The sequence below is a fragment of the Argopecten irradians genome, chromosome 14, assembly GCF_041381155.1.
Source record: "Argopecten irradians isolate NY chromosome 14, Ai_NY, whole genome shotgun sequence".
Classification (NCBI taxonomy): Eukaryota; Metazoa; Mollusca; class Bivalvia; order Pectinida; family Pectinidae; genus Argopecten; species Argopecten irradians.
Genome location: NC_091147.1, coordinates 7,779,615 through 7,804,544, shown reverse-complemented (window position 1 = coordinate 7,804,544; position 24,930 = coordinate 7,779,615). Strand labels below are relative to the sequence as shown.

At 35.4% G+C, this 24,930-nt stretch overlaps 1 protein-coding gene across 1 annotated transcript; it reads left to right on the top strand.

Moving 5' to 3' along the window:
• The first annotated feature begins 1,698 nt into the window (after positions 1-1,698).
• Positions 1,699-20,695, top strand: LOC138308339 (matrix metalloproteinase-24-like). Its single transcript, XM_069249333.1, has 11 exons — positions 1,699-2,137; positions 6,341-6,464; positions 11,388-11,495; positions 11,728-11,828; positions 12,246-12,450; positions 12,665-12,823; positions 13,407-13,613; positions 14,084-14,220; positions 14,436-14,574; positions 16,098-16,270; positions 17,881-20,695. The coding sequence occupies exons 1-11, from the start codon at positions 2,051-2,053 to the stop codon at positions 18,151-18,153; spliced, it is 1,713 nt and encodes a 570-aa protein (XP_069105434.1). The 5' UTR covers positions 1,699-2,050; the 3' UTR covers positions 18,154-20,695.
• The last annotated feature ends 4,235 nt before the right edge of the window (positions 20,696-24,930 follow it).

The window sequence follows — 24,930 nt, the reverse complement described above, 5'->3', positions numbered from 1 at the left end:
ACTGGTATAATCGGTGTAATCGATGTGTTAAGACGGATAGTGTCATCGTATGAACCGTCAGATATTTGATAATTCTACAAATCAATTAACATACTAGTAACAATATCGGGAGTACAAAATCACTCACTTTTATCGATTTTACAAAGGCTATATACAAAAGGTAACGTTATGTACCAAGACGTCTGAAAGGGCGAAAAAAACCAGAAACAAACTTGATCTCTAGAAGGCTCCGCGTCTTCTGTTAGCTTTGAGATCCATGCAAATATCTCTTAGTGCGGATCTTTTTTTTTCATTTTCTTTTGTCAGAAAGGATTGTCTTCGTCTCTGTATTGTTTCTAACCCGATAAATCCAAAACAGGTTCAGAAAACGGCGAAAAGATACTTGCTCTTTCATCTAATCACCCACCACTTTAGTATGTCCACTACACTGGAGAATTTGTCGTATTTGACGTTACTTCGTAAGAGTAAACTATTATCGGCATTAATTCAAATCCTTACCCCAAATTCAAAGAAGATTATTACAAAGACTCGGTGAGAGGTACAATGGTTAAATGCATAAGTGAATATCTATTATAGTATAATAATTTAATGACTTACCTTTATTCTGCGTTGGCAACGATTTCAAACAAAGCAAGAAAAACACAACGTACAAATATCATAATTAAATTAATATCTATTATATAATAATTATGTTTCTTTGTTTTCCTACTAAATCTGGCTTTCTGATTGGCCTACTCTTTTTTATCATATCACTATGAACAAAGAAAATCGAGATGGCGCGAAATCCCGACGTATCATGACGTCACAATAGAAACATTGACTTTGCGTATTGGATTTGGAAAAAATAATTCCTTGTAAAATCAATGGAATCATTCGTTTCAACGTATTGTATTTTAACAAGTAGTACAGAAAATTAATTTTAAGAATTGATATCACTATTTATTATTTTCATCGGGTAAGGAAATACATTTTGTTTGCAATTTTTTGTTCCACAAATCCAGTGTGCAAGCAAAACAAAAACCCATGCCCCAATGAAATGTAAAAAATAGTGACATCAATGTTTAAATACTATATAATATTTTAGCAAAAACACCATAATACACTGTGATAAAATGACAGTAGTCACACTTTGACAGGATCAAGATTAAAAGTAATGAGACTTTATTAGCTGATCGTTAAGTAACAGTGATGGTAAGGGTTAAATGAAGACTAATAAGGGATAATTACCTTTGGCGGGAAATTATAATAGTTATGTAATCAGAGGAATTATCATATTATACAAATGTGTAGATAACAGTTCATGGGGAATAATTTGACCTTGATTATGAAAATATGATGTATACAATGTAGACATATAGTCTGATATTACGTTTAGGCTTCGTATTACCCATCATCCTTGATGTGGACATTGAACTAAAGAAATAATGTTCAATACCCAACTAAGCCTTCGGGAGGGTAACTCAGGATCAGCCGTCCTTATTTTGTAGGTTTATGACCTTTCACTGTACTCTGATCACCTGACCCTCCCGTCCGTCCCTGCTTTACCCCTCCTTTCTCATCCTCTCCTCAATCATCGATCTCTAGAGGTTAAACAAAGTAACTATACCCCGTGTTACAGTCCAATCAGAGAGGGCTGTGTATCAGGTATGTAGCGTAGTGTTGAATGCGTGGTAGAGCCTATATATACTGTAACGCCAAGCTTTAGGTTTATATGTCAGAGAGCACACAGACAAGTCGGTGGTGGCTGTGTAAACGGAGGTGCATTATATAGTATAGAGGTATCCAAGCCACTACAGTGAGGAGCTCGTACAAGGCAGCTAACCATACCGGTGTCTTTCAACAATGTTTTCGTAGTCGGAGTCAGATAGAGACAACAGTGGGGAAATACATATTAAAATACAGTTCGAGCCAGTGATAAAACAGAACAGGGAAGATAGTTTAGCGCGATAACAGTTCCCCAATCATTGTAGTATCGTTATAGTGGTGTGTGTGTTTATACATGTGTAGTGCAGTGTAGTCTGGGATTATTGCAGCATTTCAAGTATTTACTATGGATTCTATTGTAATACTGGCTGTGATTGTTACCTTAGTAACAAATCAGTGTTTTGCTAAAAAGGAATTCTCAAGCGAGAGTGTGGTGAGTAAATCGTTTCTTTGTCGTTTTTTCCATAGCATGTCACTGCATTATACAACCATTTGAGTCATCTGTATATTCAGAGGATAATTACTCCTTTTTTTAAATCTCTGTAAAATATTCAAAGAGGCATTTGCTCAATCTTTTTTGTTTGACGAGTTACCTGGAATATGTCTGCGTACTTTGTTGTGTCGCCAAATTATTGCTTTACTGTATATACAGCGCCCAATATTTGTCGCAGGGCAATTACAGCTATTTGTGCCTGTAATTCGGTTGTAAATAATATACTGGAATATTTCACTTTAACCCTATTTTTAGAATTCTGTCATTATTCAGTAACTGTCGTCAGAGACCTTTCTAATGACAGTTACCAAGTGATATTTTACATACCCAGTACTAACTCACCCATAATTAATATAGTTGTACATAGGAGTACCCCCTTTGTCGCTGTACAATATATACCCAGGTTTTCGCGATGGTATCTGTGTTAGTGTGTGTATAAGTGAGCTAGACATGTTTTTACCCAGAGACCACTTATATATAAACGTATCTTTTACTGCATAAAACTTATTTCTGTTCCTGACAGATCCACATATCTGGTGTACGCTATAGTCCCGGCATGGGGTAAGGGAAATATATTTCAGTCTTAACATAACACACACAGTTTAATTTTGTATTTAGCCAGTGTTTATTCACCACTGTGATGTAGTTATCTATGCATACGACAATGCTTTATGCCTTTGTGCACTATTCCAATAATTGCCCTATATAAAGCATACCGTGACGTAAAGTATGAACAGCTTTATCCTAGTAAAAACTATATTTAAATGACATATAATTCGCTTCTGAATAAAGTTTTGTGGACAAAAATGCAAGGTCGTTCTAGTCTTGATATTAGGATGATTACCCATGTCAGATTCATAGTTTGTTTAGATATTGCCAAAGAGATCAATCGACCATTGTTATGATCGAATGTCGGTGAATCAAGTCCTACCTGTACGTTGGTAACAGCATTGTCTTTTGCTACATTGATCATTAATTAGTAGTACGAGACTACACAATGTTATTGTTTGTTTTACCGACTATGTAACGATCTTTGTTTGTTTGTTTGATTTATTAACGTCCTATTTACAGCTATGGTCATGTAAGGACGGCCTCCCATGTATGCGTAGTGTTGCGTGTATGTTGTGCGAGGTGCGTGTTTTGGGAGACTGCGGTATATTCGTGTTGTGTCTTCTTGTATAGTGGAACTATTGCCCTTTTTATAGTGCTATATCACTGAAGCATGCTGCCGAAGACACCAGGCAACACACCTCACCCGGTCACATTATACTGACAACGGGCGAACCAGTCGTCCCACTCCCTGTATGCTGAGCGCTAAGCAGGAGCAGAAACTACCACTTTTATAGACTTTGGTGTGTCTCGGCCAGGGGACAGAACCCAGAGCCTTCCTCACAGGGGCGAACGCTCAACTCAAGGCCAAAAGTGAGGCGATGCCAAGGAAGGCACTAGGAAAGATAAAGTCAGTTAGGAAGAAGAGAAAAGATAAGATCCTAAATTTAGTCGCCTCTTACGATCATGCAATAGGGGCAGCAGGTACAATTCTAACGCCCTACCTGCAGGGCCGATCGTAACTTGAACGTAAAATCACTAGGTTCCCTTACTGGACATTCTACTTCGTGTTGGTATATTGATAATGCTTAACATCCTATGAACAATTAAGGGCATTTCAAGGTAACTTCCCTGTATGATGTTTTGCGTATATGAATATCTATATGCTTTGGGAGACTGCGGTCATTTAATGATACCTGTAGTGTTTCCTTATCGCCTAGTAGCACTATTGTTCCTACAACGGCCAAACCCCTGTTGTAATTAACGTATGAAAAAGTCATTTACATTAACTGAAACAGAGAAATCAGAAAATTTGCTACATGCAGACGTATTGCGTATAATTGATCATGAATCCTAGTGACGATTGATATACTTTTAAGAAAGAGTAAATAGAATATGCCTACAGTTAGAGTTTGGGATGTGAGCATGAAATATAACTTTTCACTGCATCACGATCTAGACTTTGACTCAACGGCTTATTAGATCTTGAACTGTCATGTACTTGTGTGTTACCTACATTGATGAGTCTAAGGCCTGTTAGTCGTTACCTGTTTTATAGTTATATATATACTTTTTTGTCATTTGGAGTTAAAGATGGCTATATAGATTTTTGTGTGTGAAATAACTAGTCATGCATTGTCAAGATATTTATATTTTTTTGCCAATTCAGACATATTTAGGACATTTGTTTGATACTGACTGTTGGTATTCCTGGTACTTCTGCTTTTCACCACCCTGAAATAACCTCGCCGATAAAAAGTCATGCATCCTGATCATTTGTCACCCAGTGACATAGCATTGCACACCTGGTGGATTATCTCAAAGTTGGGCTAAAGCATACGATGTAATTCCAGCCTTATCACATAGTCATGCTATCGACACGTTTGTCAGGATTATTGTAAAAAAGATTCAATTTATTATGAAAATCGTAATTTAATTTGTTTTGATCAGTTTTAAAATGTATCTTCTTGTATTAACGGATAATGAAAATAAATTAAAGTATTTAGCGAATAATACAGCAATACAACGAATTTTATAACTCAGTAACCACTGGTAAAACCCATACGTACTCTTCAAACGTGTTTTACGTTTGAGTTTAGATTCGACCCCAGTGACTAATGTGTGTATGATATTGTGACTTTAATCAACGGAGCAGAAACGTTTGTTCTAGGTGAACGTCTGGTCTGATTAAGGTGGTGACCTTATCGGGAGACTTCTTACGATTCGAAATACGTATTCAATTTTGTTCAAGAGTACTTTATCATATTATTAACGAAACAAATTATTTTTATTTATTTAGTTGCACTTCTATTTTTTAAAATTGTAAAGCGTCTTATACGATATTAATCACCATGTATGGGGACTTTTTCTGTTTGAATACTTAATCTTGAAGACAATGTGTTTATTTCATATCATTAATGTCCCCGTGCATAGACACATTCTGTATGGAATATGCATATGGATAAGCGTATGAGAGCTTGAAAACATTCCACCTTACTTTACATCTCCTGAAGTACACAAGGGAAGAAAGCCGTACTTCGCATTGGCTCACCTCTACATAAAGGTACATTAAGACAGAACTCCCTAACTCATAATACCGTACCACAACAACCACCAACATCAGACCATAGAAGCTGCTACCCTCTTCTGGTTTAATCACTCTAAGAGATCGTGTCGTCATCCGGCGAACGATATCCTCCTTACCATTGGCATTATAGCTATGAAGAATGTCTCATTCGGATTGCCAACAGAGATCAAAGGCAGACCCCTAGACCGACTATTGTATACCTTGCATCACCTGTGAAGAGATGGCGGCCTGCATACCAGGGCACGCATCTCATCCAGACTACTAAAGTTACCTACCGCTACCACCAATAAGCCTCATTAACGATTTTCGATATTTTCACAAGATATGGCATTAGAAAGGTTAATTTATTTGAACCTTCTTCACAATGTGGGCTATTCAAAGAACACTTAAAAGAGATACAAGTAATAAAAATGCACTTTGACACGAATAAATGTTTAGGAGGCGTTCAAATCTGAAACAGAAACCTTCAATTAGGCCCATCATTGAAGTTCAACGTGTGAATCACAGAGTGAATAGCCACACTAGGTTGAAGAGGATACAAAGTCTAAACAAAATGAATAAGTTTTAGTTCCAGATATATGTTACAGATCCATGTAATATGCCTTTTAAGATATCTAAACAAAATCGAACCGCATTGACTGACCGATACCAGGGTTTGTCTTTGAAGAAGGGTTTTGTTTCTATAACACTTGTTTCTATCATGCCGTTATCAGGACCAGCCGACACAAAGTTAATGCAATTGCGTTTATTATCCTATTATTGTATTCGTGAATATATTAAATATTACATTACTTTATTCCTGTTTATGACAATGTGATGATAGAGTTCTCATTTTTATACACTTTTTTTATTTCACACTAGACTGGTATTTATGCTAAGAGTTCACGACATATAGAAATATATTCAGCATTTATCAACGTCTGTTTAATGAAAGTTAATTATAATTTAAATTTTGTGTCTGAATATTTTCTGGAATAACTATACATTATTGTTTCTCTTTGTTTCAGAGTTATTTAATGAAGTATGGCTACCTATCCAATGACGGGACACATAGTGGATCTTTACGTTCACAGGAAGTCGTCAGCAATGGGATAGCGCAGTTCCAACGCATGGCCGGTCTACCAATTACTGGTAAGTATCAAGCTAACCATGAATATCTCCTGGGGCTAATCTACCAATTAAACAACAAAGTATCCAAGAATTGTTATCTTCAATAATGAATACAGTTAAAATATTACCTTATTTCATATTAATCATATTTGTGACTTGAAGCTTTAAGAACCAATTGTGCAAAGTTGTGTTGACGTTGTGTAAAGGCGACTAAATTTAGGATCTTTTCTTTTGGTGTCTTCGGCGGCATGCTCCAGTGATAAAGCACTATGAAAAGGGCAACAGTTCCACTATACAAGAAGACACAACGCGGACATACCGAAGTCTCCCAAAACACGCACCTCGCACTTCACACACGCTACACACTGCAAGCATGGGAGGCTGTCCTTACATGACCTTAGCTGTAAATAGGACGTTAAAGTAATCAAGCAAACAAGCATCCTGGATTTGTAATTCAATAGCGAATTGAGAAGAACAAAAGCTGGACAAAAGCGTTGTTCTGGAGGCTTTAATCATTAAAACTATATTGGACCAGACGTTTTTCAATCGTGCTGTTGACAATAGACCCGGCAGTGGTGGAGTTGGTTGTTCGATCGCAAAACTAAAACAGTAATTATGTTTTGGAAGGCTAATACTGTAGATTGTGTTTTCGTCTGGTTTCGAAATGGATTATGTCAAACGGTGAAATATAGGAAATAGAAACTGACATGGGGAGACCATTTGACACGGAGGAAAACACATATAAAACATACGTCCTACTTCAAAAATAACTAGGAAGCTATTTATAAATTATTGATAGTATTCCCCTGACTATCCAGCCAACTTATCTTGGCTAGCTGAAATGATAAGATTGGTCTATTAAGCATTGTTTCAGAGACTAGGAGGTTTTAATAATTTTCAATGGCTATCTTGTAAATGCTCGATGTACCATATAATGCAACGCTGACATCAACTAGAATTCTTGGTGTTCGCGTATATACACAACCAATAATGTAATATTGACCACTATACATTATGTAGCAGCAACATCAGGTTATCAACATTGGATCTTAATATGGAATGAAAGTAGGTCATAAAACACTTATTTGCATGAAATCCACTTGATCGTACTAACTAGTAATTAACATTAAACCACATACAAGGTATTTATTGGTACTGTGTATAAAACAAACTATTTTATTGGTTACATAAATGACGTAATTGAAATGTGTAGTTCTGGATACGTTCAACACCTCTAATTATCGCCTTTTGTGGACATATCCTAATTAAACCAGATTGGAGTCTATCAAAGCCGTCCCCGATCGATTGTTATGTCATTATCTCAGCTCTGGGCCACAATCGGCCGAGGCATGCCTTCAAACGTGAGTTTAGTTTGGGACAGCAACAAATGTAGACAGATCTTTGTAGAGGGAATCGATACTCACAATGTTACTGACTCTAGGGGTAAACCAAACATATCTATACAATTTACTTATACTTTTATGTGTTAAGTCCTAATGTAGCCGTTTAACAACGCCATCTAGTATACAAACTTTGGTTTTTACCAATGATGCCGTTACGTAATTTCTGTTTGGAAAATGATTCAATAGTTTATATCTCCGGGGTATGTATGTATATCCATTAATTTTGAGTATGTATTAAATTTTAGTAGTTACATATCTCGCTTTAAGTCATAGATTCAAGTGCATTCCATATGGTGATACCAACAAATACCCTACCAAAGACCATATTTGGAATTACAGTTACTATTCCTGTCGAACAAGACTATAACATGTACTCTGTGTAAAAATGGATAAGATCGCAATATCCTCGTTAAGAGGTGGCACGATACATATCATTCCTTGTACAAGTTAGTTTGAAAGTGCAAACATATTAAACTCACTCTTGAGTGTCTCATAACTTATCATTTTAAGTTTTCTTATGAATAAGGCAGCAATTTATTTGAAACATTCGATTGAGCAGCAGACGCTGATAGATGTGGTTGATGTGATCACGCGTCCGGCTAACTTTGTCCGATATTTGAACCTATGTGTACCGAGGGACCCCCGATAATGTAATGAAACGCTTGGATGATAAAGATGATGATTTATGTTTGAAATCACGTGCTACTTTGTGGGCCATGACACATATCTATCAAAGTAATCGGATGTAGTTATGACCCTTTGTGGGATCTTCCCAGTCCCTAGACAATATACAGGTGCATAGCCAGACCCCTTTGTATCAGATACTGCCGACAAATTACAATTGATACTTAGAAATTAGCCTTTGATTTATAGGTATCTCTCATTTCGTCAAGTAGCCATGTTGGGAAGATAAAGTCGGATCCATACTCAGAAAAATATCCCTCTTCAGAGACATTAGATCTAGACGAGTTGCTCTTTTCATATCAGGACTGTGTTTAATTACATAACTCATTTGCAGTAGTTGTATTACCTTTTCGTATTTATATCTTACTTGTTAATTACCCATAAGATCATCAAATAAGGTGTAGCAGAAACGAGAGTATGATATTGGCAATGCATCAAAGGCGTTGGGTTATCCGCCTCTCTTTGAAGGCCGATTTGAATATATATTGAAGTTAAACTGTGCTCAAGACGTGAATATATGAGTTACATAACATTACGTACCTGGTACATTTATTTTACTGATGCCATTTAGATGTCAAAATGTGTGATGTGTCTCTTTAGAAGGATTTAGGAGACTGGTAGATCTGGTTTGTTAGATATGCAGTATATAGGCCACCATGGTTAGAGTGTCATGTGTAATTTGAATATTTGCAAATTTATTTAAATTTTCTGGTCTGAAATATGCAATACTCTCGTTGAATGTAAAATAACACTAAAATGCGGACTATCGAAGGTCAAGGACAACTGATAACTTATTGTCTGAAAAACAAGAACGAAGCTCTGATGTTTTAGTTATAACATAGATTTTATCAAGCAGCCATAAGCTAATGACGTTCAGAATGACGATCTTCTAATTTCATCAGGACAAATGAATAGACGTAACACACAGTAAACACAGATGTTCTTTGTGAGAAAGGTTAAAAACACATGAAGTACTTGTAATATAGTGTTAACACAAACGTTCATTGTGAAACTGTATATTTGGAATCGACACATCCACACGTTGTGCTCAGCTCTATCAAATGGAACAGAAAATAAAGCTGCCATTGTTTTGTGAAGATGTGAAGACTTATCCTTGCCTGGTATCTGGCCTCGTGGCAGCCTGTCAGAACACGGGTCGGTTCCAGTGCCAATTAGGCCATAATACTGCCGATAAAAATGGAAGGCACGTGCTCGTGCCTTACCCCCCGGGTGGTTAACTGTATAGTATGATCTGCTTACTTACGTTGCTATTTACATTACAATGGGATTGTAAATGATAATTATAACTGATTCATCAAAGGTGCTTTTTGTTTTCGGCTTTTCGCAACTCGTTCTCCCATTTCCCTGTGTTTTTCAACCACGTTCTCATATGATATATAGCAATGTAAGATAGGTTTTGGAATGTATAACAGCTATGTTAATTTTCTTATAGTCATATCTCATGTAAATATAATTACAACCAATATCATAAATCATGCAATTGACTTCTTTGATGATTTATAATGCATTGATTTATATACATTTCAACCAGATATCAATTAAAATTAAAGGTATTTTAAACAAATGCCACATCAGGTTGTTTAATATTGATGACATGGTGACCCATCTTACATTTATCTACATCCGTCTTGTTAAAAAAGGAATGATACGGATATTTAAGATATGTATGCTTTTTATCCCATGCATTGGTAAAGATATATCTTGCATTACAGACAACATGTACAAAAGCCACCTGGATGTGAAAAAACAAAACCTACTATTTACATACCTATAGCCTGGTTCCCAATGAATTTCTCATCTCCCAATTGCCAGGTGTATAACAGTTTTATATGATCATAGTTATACATAATGTAGCATGTCTGAAATTGTTAGTAGAAAAGGAACCACTGATGTAGATAATGTCATGATAACTAGAGCGGTGTGATACGTGAAAAACACGTCTATACATTCTGTACAGAACAAAAGGTGGAGATATATATGCCTCGAGGGAATATACCAAGTATATATGTCTTGTATCCGAGGAAGATTACACACAGACATATACATTTGAGAGTTTGTGCTGACTAGAAGCAACAAGAAAATAGAACGTCACACGTAAAATATCAATAACAGTATGTACACATTCAGCTAAAATGTTCTAAACTCAGTTTCTAGTTGTCAGTGACCTTAGAAATTGTAGCTTCCGTATTTATCCAGTGTACTAGTAATGGGAAGAGTAGGTAGTTTCCTCAAAGGAGTCTTGTGAACGCACCACTGCTGTGCATTCTTTTGATATAGGTATTAGGCATATATCTAATGCTCAGCACATACAAAAGGAGCCCTTTTAACAACGGATAATTTATAGCGTGTAATGATAAAAGGACAAGATTCAATTAGAGCGATGTATTATTGTATTGTTGTCTCCTCCCCATTATAACAAGACTGAAGTTTGAGTAGACGTCGGGTGTTAAGCCACCACCATATCCGCATGGTATAAGGAGATCCATACAGCGTAATGTCGTTATGTCATAAGTGTTGTAAACCTAACCAAACATCTTTTTAAAATTAAATACTTCAGTCACAAGATGTTTGTGACAAAATACGATGCGTCTTTCAACATCTAACAACTTTCTTACACTTACCGATGATGCCTATTTACATATACGCAGTTTGTGTTGATTAGGGACACCCATACAAACAAATGGGTTTCTCAATATTTTTACACTTACCTCCCAGAGATTCTTGTTTAAATACTCATATATCAACTTTACATCGTAGATAATTATTATTAAACATTTCAGCAGAAAAAAAAATTCTGCCATGTTCCATTTGGTATACATCTTGTGTCGATTTGTAGGTGTAGTGGATTCGGAAACGATACGAATGATGAAGATGCCTCGATGTGGAAATTCAGACGAGATGGGTTTTTCAGATAGAGCCAGGAAAAAACGATATGCTTTACACGGTAAGTGGACTTCAAAAATATATTTTATCCATTTATTATATATAACCATATCCTGCGATTCACTTTTTAATAAATTTCTTGGTTGTTCATCACAACGGATAATAGAGCGAGCACAATGGACTAATATCTAGAGCAAGTATTTACAAAATTACCACCTACTTTGTAAAAAGTGTTGCCTTGATTTACGTACCATGACTGTATATTGTTATATATGATCCATTCTCTATTGTAGGGAGTAAGTGGTCTAAATACGATATCACATACACGATATCAGAATACAGTAAGAAGATTTCTAAAACGGACGTGGATTCAGAGATCCGGAGAGCGTTTGATGTAAGTCGCAGGTGTTTTGTAATTTAGACACTTCCGGTGGTACTGTATGTCACATGTTACTATGATGACACTTCACTTATATTAACTATTCTACATTGAAAATAGTATGATGGAATATATTGGACCAACGTTGTAAGAAAGAGAAAGATCATCTCATAGAATTGCTTAATGTATCAACCTATGCTTTGCGACTATTACACGGACGGTTCATTGTTGTTAATATACTCAAACATAGTCTAACTTTCAAAGCAGGCAAACAAGGATTTAACTCAACTGATTCAACCCTTATACAGTTTTGTCTTTACCATTAGTGAAGTGGTAATTAAGTATTATAAATATAAATCGCATTTGATATTGAATGTATCAACGAATTTTATTTTAAATATGAATACCTGAACTATTATGTGTTTTTGACAGGCGTGGCAGTCTGTAACACCGCTAACGTTCATATGGAAGAAATCAGGGGCCGTTGATATTGACATCAAGTTTGCCCGCTCCTGGCACGGGGATAATAATCCGTTTGATGGGAAAGGTCAAACGTTAGCACACGCCTTCTTTCCCCAGTACGGCGGGGATGCTCACTTCGACGAGGATGAACCCTGGACAATCAATGTTTCTGATGGTATGTCGGTACACGCTTATCCTAATTTACTGCGATATTGTCATATTTCAGATGTTAAATTATTACATTAGAATGAATGATGCAATCAACTTAATGCTCTAAATAAATGCCTTGTATTGTGTATGGTCTACTGTTTAGTATCATGTCTGTGATATTTCTCTGCGTACTCCGACCACAGTAATAGTAGAATAACGATTGTCGTTTTCTGTTTCAGGGGTAAACTTTTTCCAAGTAGCCGTCCATGAAATCGGCCACTCCTTAGGTCTTGCCCACTCCGATGTATACTCAGCCCTTATGGCCCCTTTCTACAAAGGTTACCAGAAGAACTTCCGCCTGGGCACGGATGACGTAGAGGCCGTGCAGGCATTATACGGTTAGTTATGACAAACCTTGACTGATCTGTGTTTTAAAGGGATGCAATGTTTTTTCATTATATGCAGTTTAAGTGTGAAAGTCTGATAAAATTGAGAAACATCAGTATATACTCCTCTAGTTAGCTGACTGAAGAATAAGGAGATATTAAGTGTTTTCACACTAATATATGACTTAATAATGACTGTTTACAAAATGTAGATTTAGATTTTGTTAATTTGACTGCTTTGTACTTAACTTACAGACACTCTATACTTTTACATACACTTACGTCAGGTACTGGCATTAGATAATCAAGAGGATTGATAAAACGTGAAGCCTTACTACTGTCTGTAGAAATAAAAGAGCCTGTTGGTATAGCAACCGTGCCATGTCTTATTCGATGACGTCAGAGTAGATTTATAACCTTCAAAAGAATGTCGAGAATGGGTCTACTGAGACAATGCTTATTTATCCTGTCAGGTGAAAAAAGTATATATCATTTAACAAAAATCCAGGTTTTATTATGTAAAGTAAGAACTTGCTTTATCATGAGGTCTACTGAGTCAACTTAAGACAATCTGTCCTTATATATGTAATTACAGGTACACCGAACAGCCATTTAAAAACCACACAACGACCGTTCCGCCCACCCCCAACACGCAGACCGTATACCCCAGCTCCGACCCCAAGGCCAACCCGCCCGCAAGTCACGAGACGTCCATCCGTGGTCAACATCCCCGAAATCTGTCGGAACCCGACGATAGATGCCATGACTCGTACAAAGGATGGATCCACATACGTGTTTAAAGGTACACGGCCAATTCTGAAGAATAATTGGAATTATTTGGATTGTTTGACATTTGTTTCATGTATGTTTCATCTTATTTGTTAGGATCAAAATCATTTAAAACTCACAATGCAAGTTAAAAAGTATGGATTTTTATTAAATTAGATGTAATGAAGTTTCATGTTTCAAAACAATTCTAAAACAGCCACTGGTATACCAGTGCCGTTTCAAAAGAAGCGAGTAGCCATTTTGTTTTACTCTGCTTGGAAACCATTGTTCAGAGGAAACGATTTTTGAAAACCTCTGTTTCGTTGAATACTTTTAGCTTGCATTGTCAGTTTTAACAGTGCTATATCATTAAAGATATATATTTGTAATACAGTCATATAGTTTGAGGAAAAAAATTTATTTATCAAACAGTGTAAATCGTACACAATTAAAATGTTTTGTATGAACTCGCCCGGAAAATAAAGCCGTGTCTTTTCGTTGTAGGAATATATCATTATCGCCTTAATAAACTTGGAATAGAAAAAGGATATCCTCGCAAAATCTCTACGGACTGGAAGGGCGTGTCAGGGCCCGTAGACGCAGCTCTGACTTGGGAAAATGGCTATACCTATATCTTTAAGGTACATAGATGATCTAATGTTTTCGTTCTTTTGTATCTTTATTTCTTGGATTCTAGACTTATCATAAAGGCATTTGTCAAATCATCAGATAATTCTCCATGTTTGCTGTTTAAATACTTGCGATCGGTATAATGTAAAGACAAAGGTTTTATAAAATAGTGTATTATTTATGAAGATCTTATCTAATCTATTTATAAAATTGATCCATATTACAGGGGAAATACTACTGGAAATTTGAGAACAGAAAGTTAGTATACGGACCCAAACGGATTGTGTTTGGCTTCAGAGGAGTTCCGAATAATCTGGACGCAGCAATGGTTTGGGGAGGAAACGGCAAGACATACTTCTTTAAAGGTATTATTATTATGTCTTTAAAACCGTAATCACTACGAACGGATAAAACGACTAACTTTAAAAGTAATTTTCTTATGTCATTGAAACCGTATTCACTACGCACGGATAAAACGACTAACTTTTAGTATAACAGAAGGTGCCCTTCCTGGGCGCGTTCTGCTTCATGGTGTATTGCAGTAAGTTTCAGTAAGATTACACTACAAAAGGGCGTGAATTGTCACTATTACAAGGAAGTACAACACAAACGTGGGTCTGCATAACTGATATAGCATTACGGGCACCTCATTGTACATAAGGAAGGCAATTCTTGCTTGATATTAGTAAAAGAAAAGCATAATCAATTAGCCAGCTAACAAACCTTTCTTTCTTGATTTGTCGACAAAAGCTTTTGTGCTGTTGCTTTCAAAAATGATATATCCAAAAATAGATATGGAAGAAATTTATAATTAACGATTGGACGAAATGTACCACGTCAAGCAAAATATTTAAAATAGGATACACCAAATAGAAATATAGAGCCGTCAAAATTAACCTATTGTGTTGCACGTAGTAAATATTTAAACCAAACCAATTAACAATATCACGCGCCTGTTTATTCAACTGGATACGGCCAACTCTGTATACACTTATCGCCAGGACTAGGATCCAACAGTGTCTCAAACGTGATATTAATAAGTGATAGTCTCCCAGACACCCGATACGTTCGTCATCGGTTATCAATTTTGTAAAAATCAATTAAGCACTGAATGTCTCGTACTTAGCAGGAGACAATGCTAATTACAATAGATAATTTATATTATGTATGCGTACACGAAAGGGACAGTAAAACGTGAAATAATTCAAATGCATTTGATCGTAACGGTATTGAGATGTACTGTCCTTTTACAACCTTTCTGAATTATGGTGTTACCTTTAGAACGGGCAAGTTCAAGGTCACAAATAGAGTATTGACGAAAATAAGGCTGGCGTCACGATGGTTTACGACTGGTAGTGTCATTTGTCAATACTGCAAATCCAAAATTAAAGGATGATCGTGGAGTAGGCATCATTCGTGTCTTTAAGATTAAAAAAGTTTTCAGAATGTCAATACGAAGCGTTCTTTATTGATGAGCATACATTTGCAATGATATTAGCGGGTTAGTAAAATTATATTAGTTATGTATATTAAATATCTATAATGGATAATGTGGTAATTCATGGGTGTCAATAAATATCTAGTATGGAGAATGTGGAAATTCATGGATGTCAGTAAATATCTAACTATGGTTAATGTGGTAATTCATGAAAGTCAATAGATATCTAAATATGGAAAATGTGGCATAAATATCTAAATATGGATAATGTGGTAAATCATGGTCGATGTCTGAAATATTCTAGTCTAGTAAATGCTAAAAGAATACTACAACCTCAACTATAACCTACATAACATACATAATATATCAATGCCAAATTCGATTCTTTTAACGTTGATCAAAATAAAACAATTTGATCTGAATTGTGATTGCTTCAATTTTCCTTTTTAGGAGACCAATATTGGAGATATTCCGGCCGACAAATTGACTATGGATATCCACGCGCTATCGTCAAATGGAGAGGTCTTCCGAGTAGAATAGAGGGAGCAGTGAAATGGGAAAATGGAAAAACATATTTCTTCAACGGGAAAAATTACTACAGATACAATGATCAATTGTTTTCGGTAAGTTGTAGTTTTGATTTCATTTTCTTCAAATTGCAAATACTTCAAAATAATGTAAACAACATTTAAATTAAACAAAAAACAATACGTATGATCAAATTGAAAAATAAATAATTATAAAATCAATAAATATGTACATACATGTATATGTTAAATTTTAAAATGTGTGTAAAACGTCAGTATCAGGTTACATTAAACACTTAAACCAGACAGCATAGAGATTAATGTATGGAAGCGTTAACTAGTCCTCCTACTCGTATGATTCACAAAGGCCCCGGTCTAGCCTGTCATTGTAATTCCATAATACCTTAATAGGTATCGGAAGCTCATCTTTATCGCTCGGCTACACATCAATGAACACATGCATTTGATGAAGCTACTGAGATAAATTCATATGAGTAAGCGCCCGCTCCTGTTTAACCAAATGTGTCGATAAATAGAAATTAATTATCTCGTAAATTCAGGTTAGACTATATCACAGGTTCTCACATGTGGCTTCAGTTAAAAATAAGTGTAGGAAAATGACGAACAGACACTATGTAATATCCACTGCGATAACCACATCGCCATCTTGTGGTTTCAATGGTAGCACCATGTCAGACATGTGAGTCAGAAAAGCGGACTTTTGATTCAATTTTCAAAACCAGGCATTTTGATAAAAAGGAAGTTTCGATAAATGTTAACGGTTAAAGCTATAACTCAATTGAGTACGGAATACCTGCCGATATGAGTTTTATTTCACCTCATTTGTCATCACTTAAATGCGATATGATTGATGATAGATGCAGTATCAAACAGCTGTAAGGTTTGTGCACTAGCGTTTAATAAAGCAAAACAGGTGAAACATATTCATCCTGATGAGCAAATTAGTTGCAGGTGCACTGTCATTTCATATTCAAGCATGACTGTTGTACCTATATATCAGAATATGAATGTCTACAGCCTGTCACTATACAGAGGAACATTAAGACGTCTAGCGGCCTATATAAACCCTAAATAGAACCAGACAAGACACATTGTTCCTCTGTCAAATTTTAAATAATGACGACTCTTCTTTCACATCCGGTTGTGAGAATGTGGAACCCTAAACAAGGTGATTCATACTCGATAGGTCAGATGACACCTTCCTGGTGTTTCTACATATGTAGGTTGTAAACAAATGCTTAGTTGACAGTTCTGCTTCAGGGCAAATATGACGTTATATACGCCTTACATATCGACTCCTAGGTCACTGCTCAAAAATATTCGTTTTTATATTTTGCTGTGTTTGCAAAGTAATTATATTTCTGTTTTTTTTTTAAACTGGAAAAACAACAAAATGATAGTATAATGCTATTAACGAAACATAAGACGTCACGTCAAGTAGTAATGAAAGTAAGACACTACTTGTCACACTAATACTTATGAAAATTTAGGCAAAATCGAATGATTTTATCTACCGAGGCAAAGTATGAAGGTATTTATGTTTGATTTCCATTATTAAAAATGTGACAATGTCACATGGAAGAACTCGTTGGTTAGGCGAAAATGTGAAAAAAATATGATGTTCCAGTATTATGATAAAAGTTATTGAAATAATGTTTTAAAATTGTGTTATCATTACATTATAGGTTGATGCTTCCTATCCCCGACCTATCGCCACCTGGTGGTTAGGGTGTCCTCAACAAGGGAAGATAACCGATGTGAAAAATCCGTATAGTCAGGATCAAAGAACAGAAGAGAACAATAGAGACGAACAATGGATAACTATAGAAGGCGATGGAGACATAATTGATCCCAATACCGGATCTAAAATAGACCATAACAGTGCTAATTTATCAAATATTAAACCACTAAGTGTACTGGCGTGTGTATTGGTGACGATATTTAGCCTAATTTTATGAAATTGATACTGACATGAATGGTATACCTCTCTTTGACAATCACGTGACCTTGAGTGAGGTCATGCCAAGGTCTCCTCAGTGACCGAAAAAGTCCCAAATGCGCGATCAGCCCAAGGCTGATGGACAGGAAATAGACTGGAATCGATCTGCGGAAGGAGATTCGTTCAGCTGTAGAATGGATTCTATCAAATAGAGTTCTACACTGACAGCCAGTCTCCTGGATGGCCCTGTGGGATCGGTGCACATACCTGCATGGTGGTGTTATTACAGATTTGAGATGAGTAATTGATAGTGTATCTCCTAATCCTGAGGATTAATTAAAGATTGGATGCAGGTCGTCCCGATCGTATAGAAACCTGTACTTCATTGACTGATTATCATTCCTTAGACAGTAGAATGACGGAGTCCTGCAGAAACGTGCCATATATATACTCTCCACCGAGTCAAAACAATAGGGATTGCTATCCCAGATACTTCAGATATATGTTGGATATTTGCATGCATTATGTCGATGCGTGTCGTGTAGATCGTATAAATCAAAGTTACCATATAGCCGGTTATTTTACTACACGAGAAAATTGCTATTTAGCACGATTGAATGTATATATCATTTAACCATTTCTCAATACTTCTTGCGTCATTTCGCGAACACAATCGGCTATACGGTATACGTTATTTATGATGATGTTAAAATCTACCATTGATGAATCCCCCGTTTGAAGAGAACAATTAATTAGAAAAAGCAAATATTATGTTTCTTTTAAATAAAATAGATGTTCCAGATATTTGGAAATTTATCTATAAGATTCGGCTCAATGCATATAATGCATTATACTGGCCGATGCCAGATTGCATTTGATGAAGGTTTCAAGTGGACGGATAGTACTAGATATATCAATAAGGTACCATACTGTGGTAATATATGGAGTATACAGAACCAGCTCATTCTTATCATCATTTTATCTTGTACTTGTAAATGTGTAAATATCACATCATAAATTAAATCATACAATGTTATTCGTATCGAATATGAAAGAGTGATGTGTACTAAGGAATTGTGTATGGGAGAGAGTTCAGGAATTAAAGAGAGGAATGGTTTCTACCTGTTACCATTGTTAACATAGACCTATCATTGTTGTTTCACAACGATAACACATCACGTGTTGAAAAATCCATCCACCCCCTGAAAACACATTTGAACTGTCCTTATTGTAAAGATAGGATAGTTCATTTTGAATTATCATGGATGATAAAAAGTGATTAGCATTTTTAAGGGCTGGGGTTGTATCAGTGTGTGTGTGATTGAAGTTTCCATGTCGTTCCCAGGAAATCTAGCTCAATCACGTCTATCCATATAGTGCCAACCAACGTCTGTGGGATAGTTGTGTTATAATTTGATAATGAATTGGATGAACTGTCTGTGTGACTTCATGTGTCACACTTTACCTAGCGATATAAATCATTATACAACCTCATCGTTTATGATTATTTTATTTCGTGGTTGATATCAGTTGACACCGGTTTTCAAACTCATATAAGTCATAAGGGCTAATTTAAGTTTATTCTAGATAGTCTAGGGGTTACTATCACTGACTTTATATGCACGCTGGACTATCGCAAAGTAAAACTGGAGGCAGTTCAGAAGAAATTAACTGACCAATCAAAGGCCTGCTGTGACATTCTTTCAAAGCAACACAGTCAACCAAAGTTTACCGCTATACAGTTGCTTTGATGTACATAAAAATTACAAGTGTCTTTTGGTGGTGCCTTCAATTTTACAGCGAGATAGTCTAGAAGTGGATATTACTTTTTTTGATAGTAAACCCTGGAGTATTGAGGATGGTTTAAGCTTCATATGGTGTGATGTCTAAATTTATTTAAAGTTTAAAAATTATTTATAATTGGGTGCATGATGTTTGTGAAGTTTACTTACGCATTCCAGTCTATACATTGTGCTATAAACATAACTGTGGAAGTTAATCAGTGGTCATCTTCAATATTGTTTATGTCGTTTATTCTGGTTTTAAGCCACGTCATCCTAACATGACATTGAAAATTGTATACATTTGGATCAATTAGATGACACAGAGACCACAACTCAACAATGTCTCATCTTATCATTAGAATAACAGGACTTACAGCGTCCAACTCATGCTGTTCATATGATATAATCTACAGCATGACATATGTGTTTATAGACATGTAAATACATGTTTCCTTTCCACCAGTCGATACCCAATCAATGTTGGGTATTTTGTAACATATATATATATTTATGTTTCATGAACAGAACATGTACCTATATTAACTTAATCTTTGTTAAACAAATCTATTCATTTTTTATGTTTTTTTTGCGTTTAATTATTGAATGCCAGTTGGATATAATTTGGCTGTAAAACAATTCAAATGAAAATAAATACTTTGTATGAAAGCGAGTGCAACTGTGTTTTTCTTATATGTAATCCTGTAAATAAATCATTGTCAGTGCGCAGGCGCACTGCAATCTTTTGTACATTTTATAATAAAATACTTATAGAAAATACCGTTAGAGTTGTTAAATCATTTCAATAACGTTCCGTTTAGCATTTGTTACATGTACTGAAATTAGCAAAATATGAAAGAAAGAAAACATTATTCTTTTGTTTAACATACGCTTGGATAATCTTCATAATGTATTCCGTGTCGTTCACAAGAATACTAAACAACTATCAGTTTGAGTTTAATAATAAACCCTCGGAACAAAGGTGATTTATTATAAGAACAATTCACATATGCAGTAGTGTATTATTTATAGTGTATAAACTGTATTACAATGCACCTTAAGGTTCCGGTTTAGTTGAGGTAATGAAATATTTTTAAACATAATTCAACTCCGTTTCATCAAATTGAAAAAAAAAATAAAAGTTTTTCACTTTTTGGAAGAGAACCGTACATACATTCTTTCCAATATAAATACTTTAGTTTGTAAAATGTTGTTGAATTCTTGAATGTTCTTAAATATGTTTATGATTAACTGAAGGTTAGATGATACTTAAACATATGTCATAAATTGCAACTCAATCACCACACGACACACTGGCGTTCACAGTCATTACACAGACTAATACATCCCGTTCAGTATGTGTGTAGGGAGCATCCTAGATGACCACAGTCACTGTGCCTTTGGTGGTTAGGTGGTTAGATAAAGATTTCATGGATGACAAAATCGATTATGCAATGATCTTGGTGTAATGAATTTGAATTAGGGAATTTTCTGCCTGGTTTTCAGTGATGAGTTTTACCACGCGTTTCGTGACGGCCAGACATATATCACGGAGCTTTTATAACAAGACAAAGACCAGGTGTGGGTATATTTATAGTATGACAGCAAATCGTCCATGTTTGATAAAATGGACGATTTTGGTCGCCATATACAACTGAATATATTGGTTCTATTCATTCACACGGCAATTTTAATTAAATAAAACTGTAACATTTGCACTCGTGGTGGATTGGTCCAATTATTGGTCTTGAAGTCATATCAACAGCCATGCGTGTTAAAATCGGCATCTCCTTTTTGCAGTGTGTTTTGTGGTATATTCAGTTAGGAAGAGAAAAAACTTAAATCCCAAATCCTTTAGTTGTCTTTTACAATCAATTGGATGGGGGCTTAAATTGACAGTATTTTTACGTTGTTAACAGTACTGACAACCTGTTTTCGATAGCGTGATTGACGATTTTCTGGTCGTAACAGCGTGGAACGCCATTGTCTATGTCTTAGTGTTAACTGAAGCTTACTGCTGGTCACACAATGAGATGGTCATATTATCTGGACACCGCATGCTAACAAGATCATACACAATCCTACACGATCATACACAACCACATTACACTGCATTTCCAATAGCATTAATATGTAGTTAAATTCTTTAACAAACTAGTTATGAAAATGTTCAAGGAAAACCAGTGTGTTGTAAGTCCATATGACTGCGATGTGTACCTACATATGTACATGTACATACCCTGTTAGTTCAGCGTGCAAACTGTTGGTCTTGTGGTAAATATATTTCATGAGCGTCTGTAAAATATTTTAGTTACACGATTATCAAGCAAACTTGATGAAACTTTAACACCATGTATCATGTGGTATTTAATATTTAGGTGAACCTGAATAAACTCATACTGTAACGGTATTCAGCATAACTTGTCAAAGACAGAACTTGTCTAATACGGATGATGTGTATCCCGGTGTAGTTATATGAAACTTTCCTTCTTGATTTATAGCAGTTGAATCCGGGTATCTGGGTACAACGGTTAAATATGTTGGTCTCTGTAACATTTAGTTTAGACTACAATCTGAATGAGTAAGGATTGCATCATATGTGATAATAAAGACTTTCTAACCTACATTGGTTTGACAAACAGGTAGTAGCATTTAACAGTTATCAAAGTTGATATTTAAATGAGTACTATCTTAATATGCTTTTGGGTAAGATACGAATATTAGAGTTGATAATGTTATTTAAGCGAGTGCTATTTTGATTCATGTTTGTTTGTCAAAAATGAGTATAATACGAATATTAGAGTTAATATTGATTGTTAAGTCTATTTTGATATGTTTGTCAAAAATGAGTATAATACGAATATTAGAGTTAATATTGATTGTTAAGTCTATGTTGATATGTTTGTCAAAAATGAGTATAATACGAATATTAGAGTTAATATTGATTGTTAAGTCTATTTTGATATGTTTGTCAAAAATGAGTAAAATAAGAATATTAGAGTTAATATTGATTGTTAAGCGAGTGTTACTTCTATAGTTGTGTATGGACGATTTAATGTAAAGCCATCCTGTTTAGCGATCTACCTGATGGACTGAATCACGCTATACAGGTATGTCACCACACCTGGTGAAATTTCAACACAGACTTTGTTTCCTAAGAATGTTTACCCCCAACTGGTATACATACATTTCTTCATTAATATATCCGTGTGTATGCACTATTAATATTATTCAGGAATGCACGTATGTTACCTCATCGACCCCAGGTGGGGGCATGTGTTTCAAGTATTACATCATTTCAATTCCAACCACGTTTGATGTGATATTAATGTATGGTGTGTTTATTGAAAACCAATGTAAACGTATCGAATTTAGACTGTATATTACAAACATACGGGCTAAGGGAGATAACTTCATTAACTGGACGTACTCAATACATGTATTAAGCACGGGTTTAAAAATCAAAGGTGCACCAGCAAAATTAATTAGTAAATTCTTATATTTTCGTAAGGGTCAGTTTTCTAAAAAGTTATAAAGTCTGCATATCTGAAGATAATCCATCGGTTTATTATCGATTTCTTTAACTTGGATTTGGACATGTCATAGTTGTAGGCGTAACTTGTCTTGTATAAACACATGTACTTACTAATACCCTCAACAGTGGATCTCCAGATTACAAAACTAGTATTCATTTACAAATCAATCTTCAAGATTTGTCCTCGCAAAGTACATGCTAGTTATCCTGAAACTTTATCTATTCAAATAATTCAAATGTGTTTCCTTGCGTACATTATTACAGTTGTGCAGATACCAAAAGAGTAACTTTAGTTACATTATTGGTTGTTTATAGAGACCCTATGGATAGAAAAATAAAACAAAATTAAGCACAAATACGTGGGAAGTCATCTTTCAATGTGTCTATTGCAATCAAAGTGGACATCTTTGTGGACACTTCAGGCTATAAAAGAGGCAAAAGTTCCACCTTTACGTGGAGACACAACATCCAAAGCAGAGCATTAACAGAACTCAAACCATTGTACATACAGGAGGTCGTCCTTGAATGACCCTGACTGTAACTAGGACGTTAAAATGTTACCAAACTAAACCAGACAATTACACAATATGTTGTAAGTAAACAGTAAGCATTTCTGATAGAAAATAGTTATGACTAGAGATACTTTTCTAATTAGTGTAAGTCGCTTCAATTTATGACTTCAAATGCATGTCGTATTGATGTACAGAACATTTATGTGGTATCTAACTGTGTAACAATACGGTTAGGTTCGTCAAAATCAACCACATCTGTTTGTCGTAATATACTTGAGAATTTTAACTGGAACTAGTAAAGGTAAAATCTTAACAGTTACAATACCTACACATCAAAATCAATTACGTAATATCTAACTGAGTAAGGATAGTTAGGCCTGGATAGTTATGGAATCCCACAAATGTCACTGTCGACCTTAATGAACATAGTTTTAGTACAGAAAGAGCACGTCAGACACTACAAGTAAATAGATGGACCCTAAGATTTGAGCTTAGCGTCGTGTAAACAGTCACAGTTATTTAAGGGCAGTCTTCCTGAATGTTGTGTGTGGCGTAAATAAATGTTCCTATACGCATGAAGAACAACACGATGATACATTGATTTCCCAATACAACTTTCTCTACTATCAGTTGCATTTTGATCAATAAAACGAGAATTTAACGTTCTCAAGATATTCCGCTTTAGTTGTATTATTTTTTGCTTGTCATCCTAAAGGATTTATTAAACATTGGATATAAATTATCTTCTAATAAAAAAAGCTAGCGATTTACCGTGCACAGTAACACGTACACCTGTGTGTTTGTGGCAGCTGTATATAACCATTAGTGGTGTGAGTTATTTTATACAATGTCTCTAACATATGCTGCCTTGCATCAAGTTTTAATTTAATTTACTTTCAATCAGTGTTTTTTAAAAGCGAGCAACATAAAATAGCGACGTGTTCAGTATTGGCTATGCATCTATGTAT

Coding starts and splice junctions, on each gene's coding strand:
- LOC138308339 (XM_069249333.1), top strand. CDS start 2,051: ATGGATTCTATTGTAATACTGGCTGTGATTGTTACCTTAGTAACAAAT. Junction 14,221..14,435: donor GCTATACCTATATCTTTAAG/GTACATAGATGA, acceptor TCCATATTACAG/GGGAAATACTACTGGAAATT. Junction 14,575..16,097: donor CAAGACATACTTCTTTAAAG/GTATTATTATTA, acceptor TTTCCTTTTTAG/GAGACCAATATTGGAGATAT.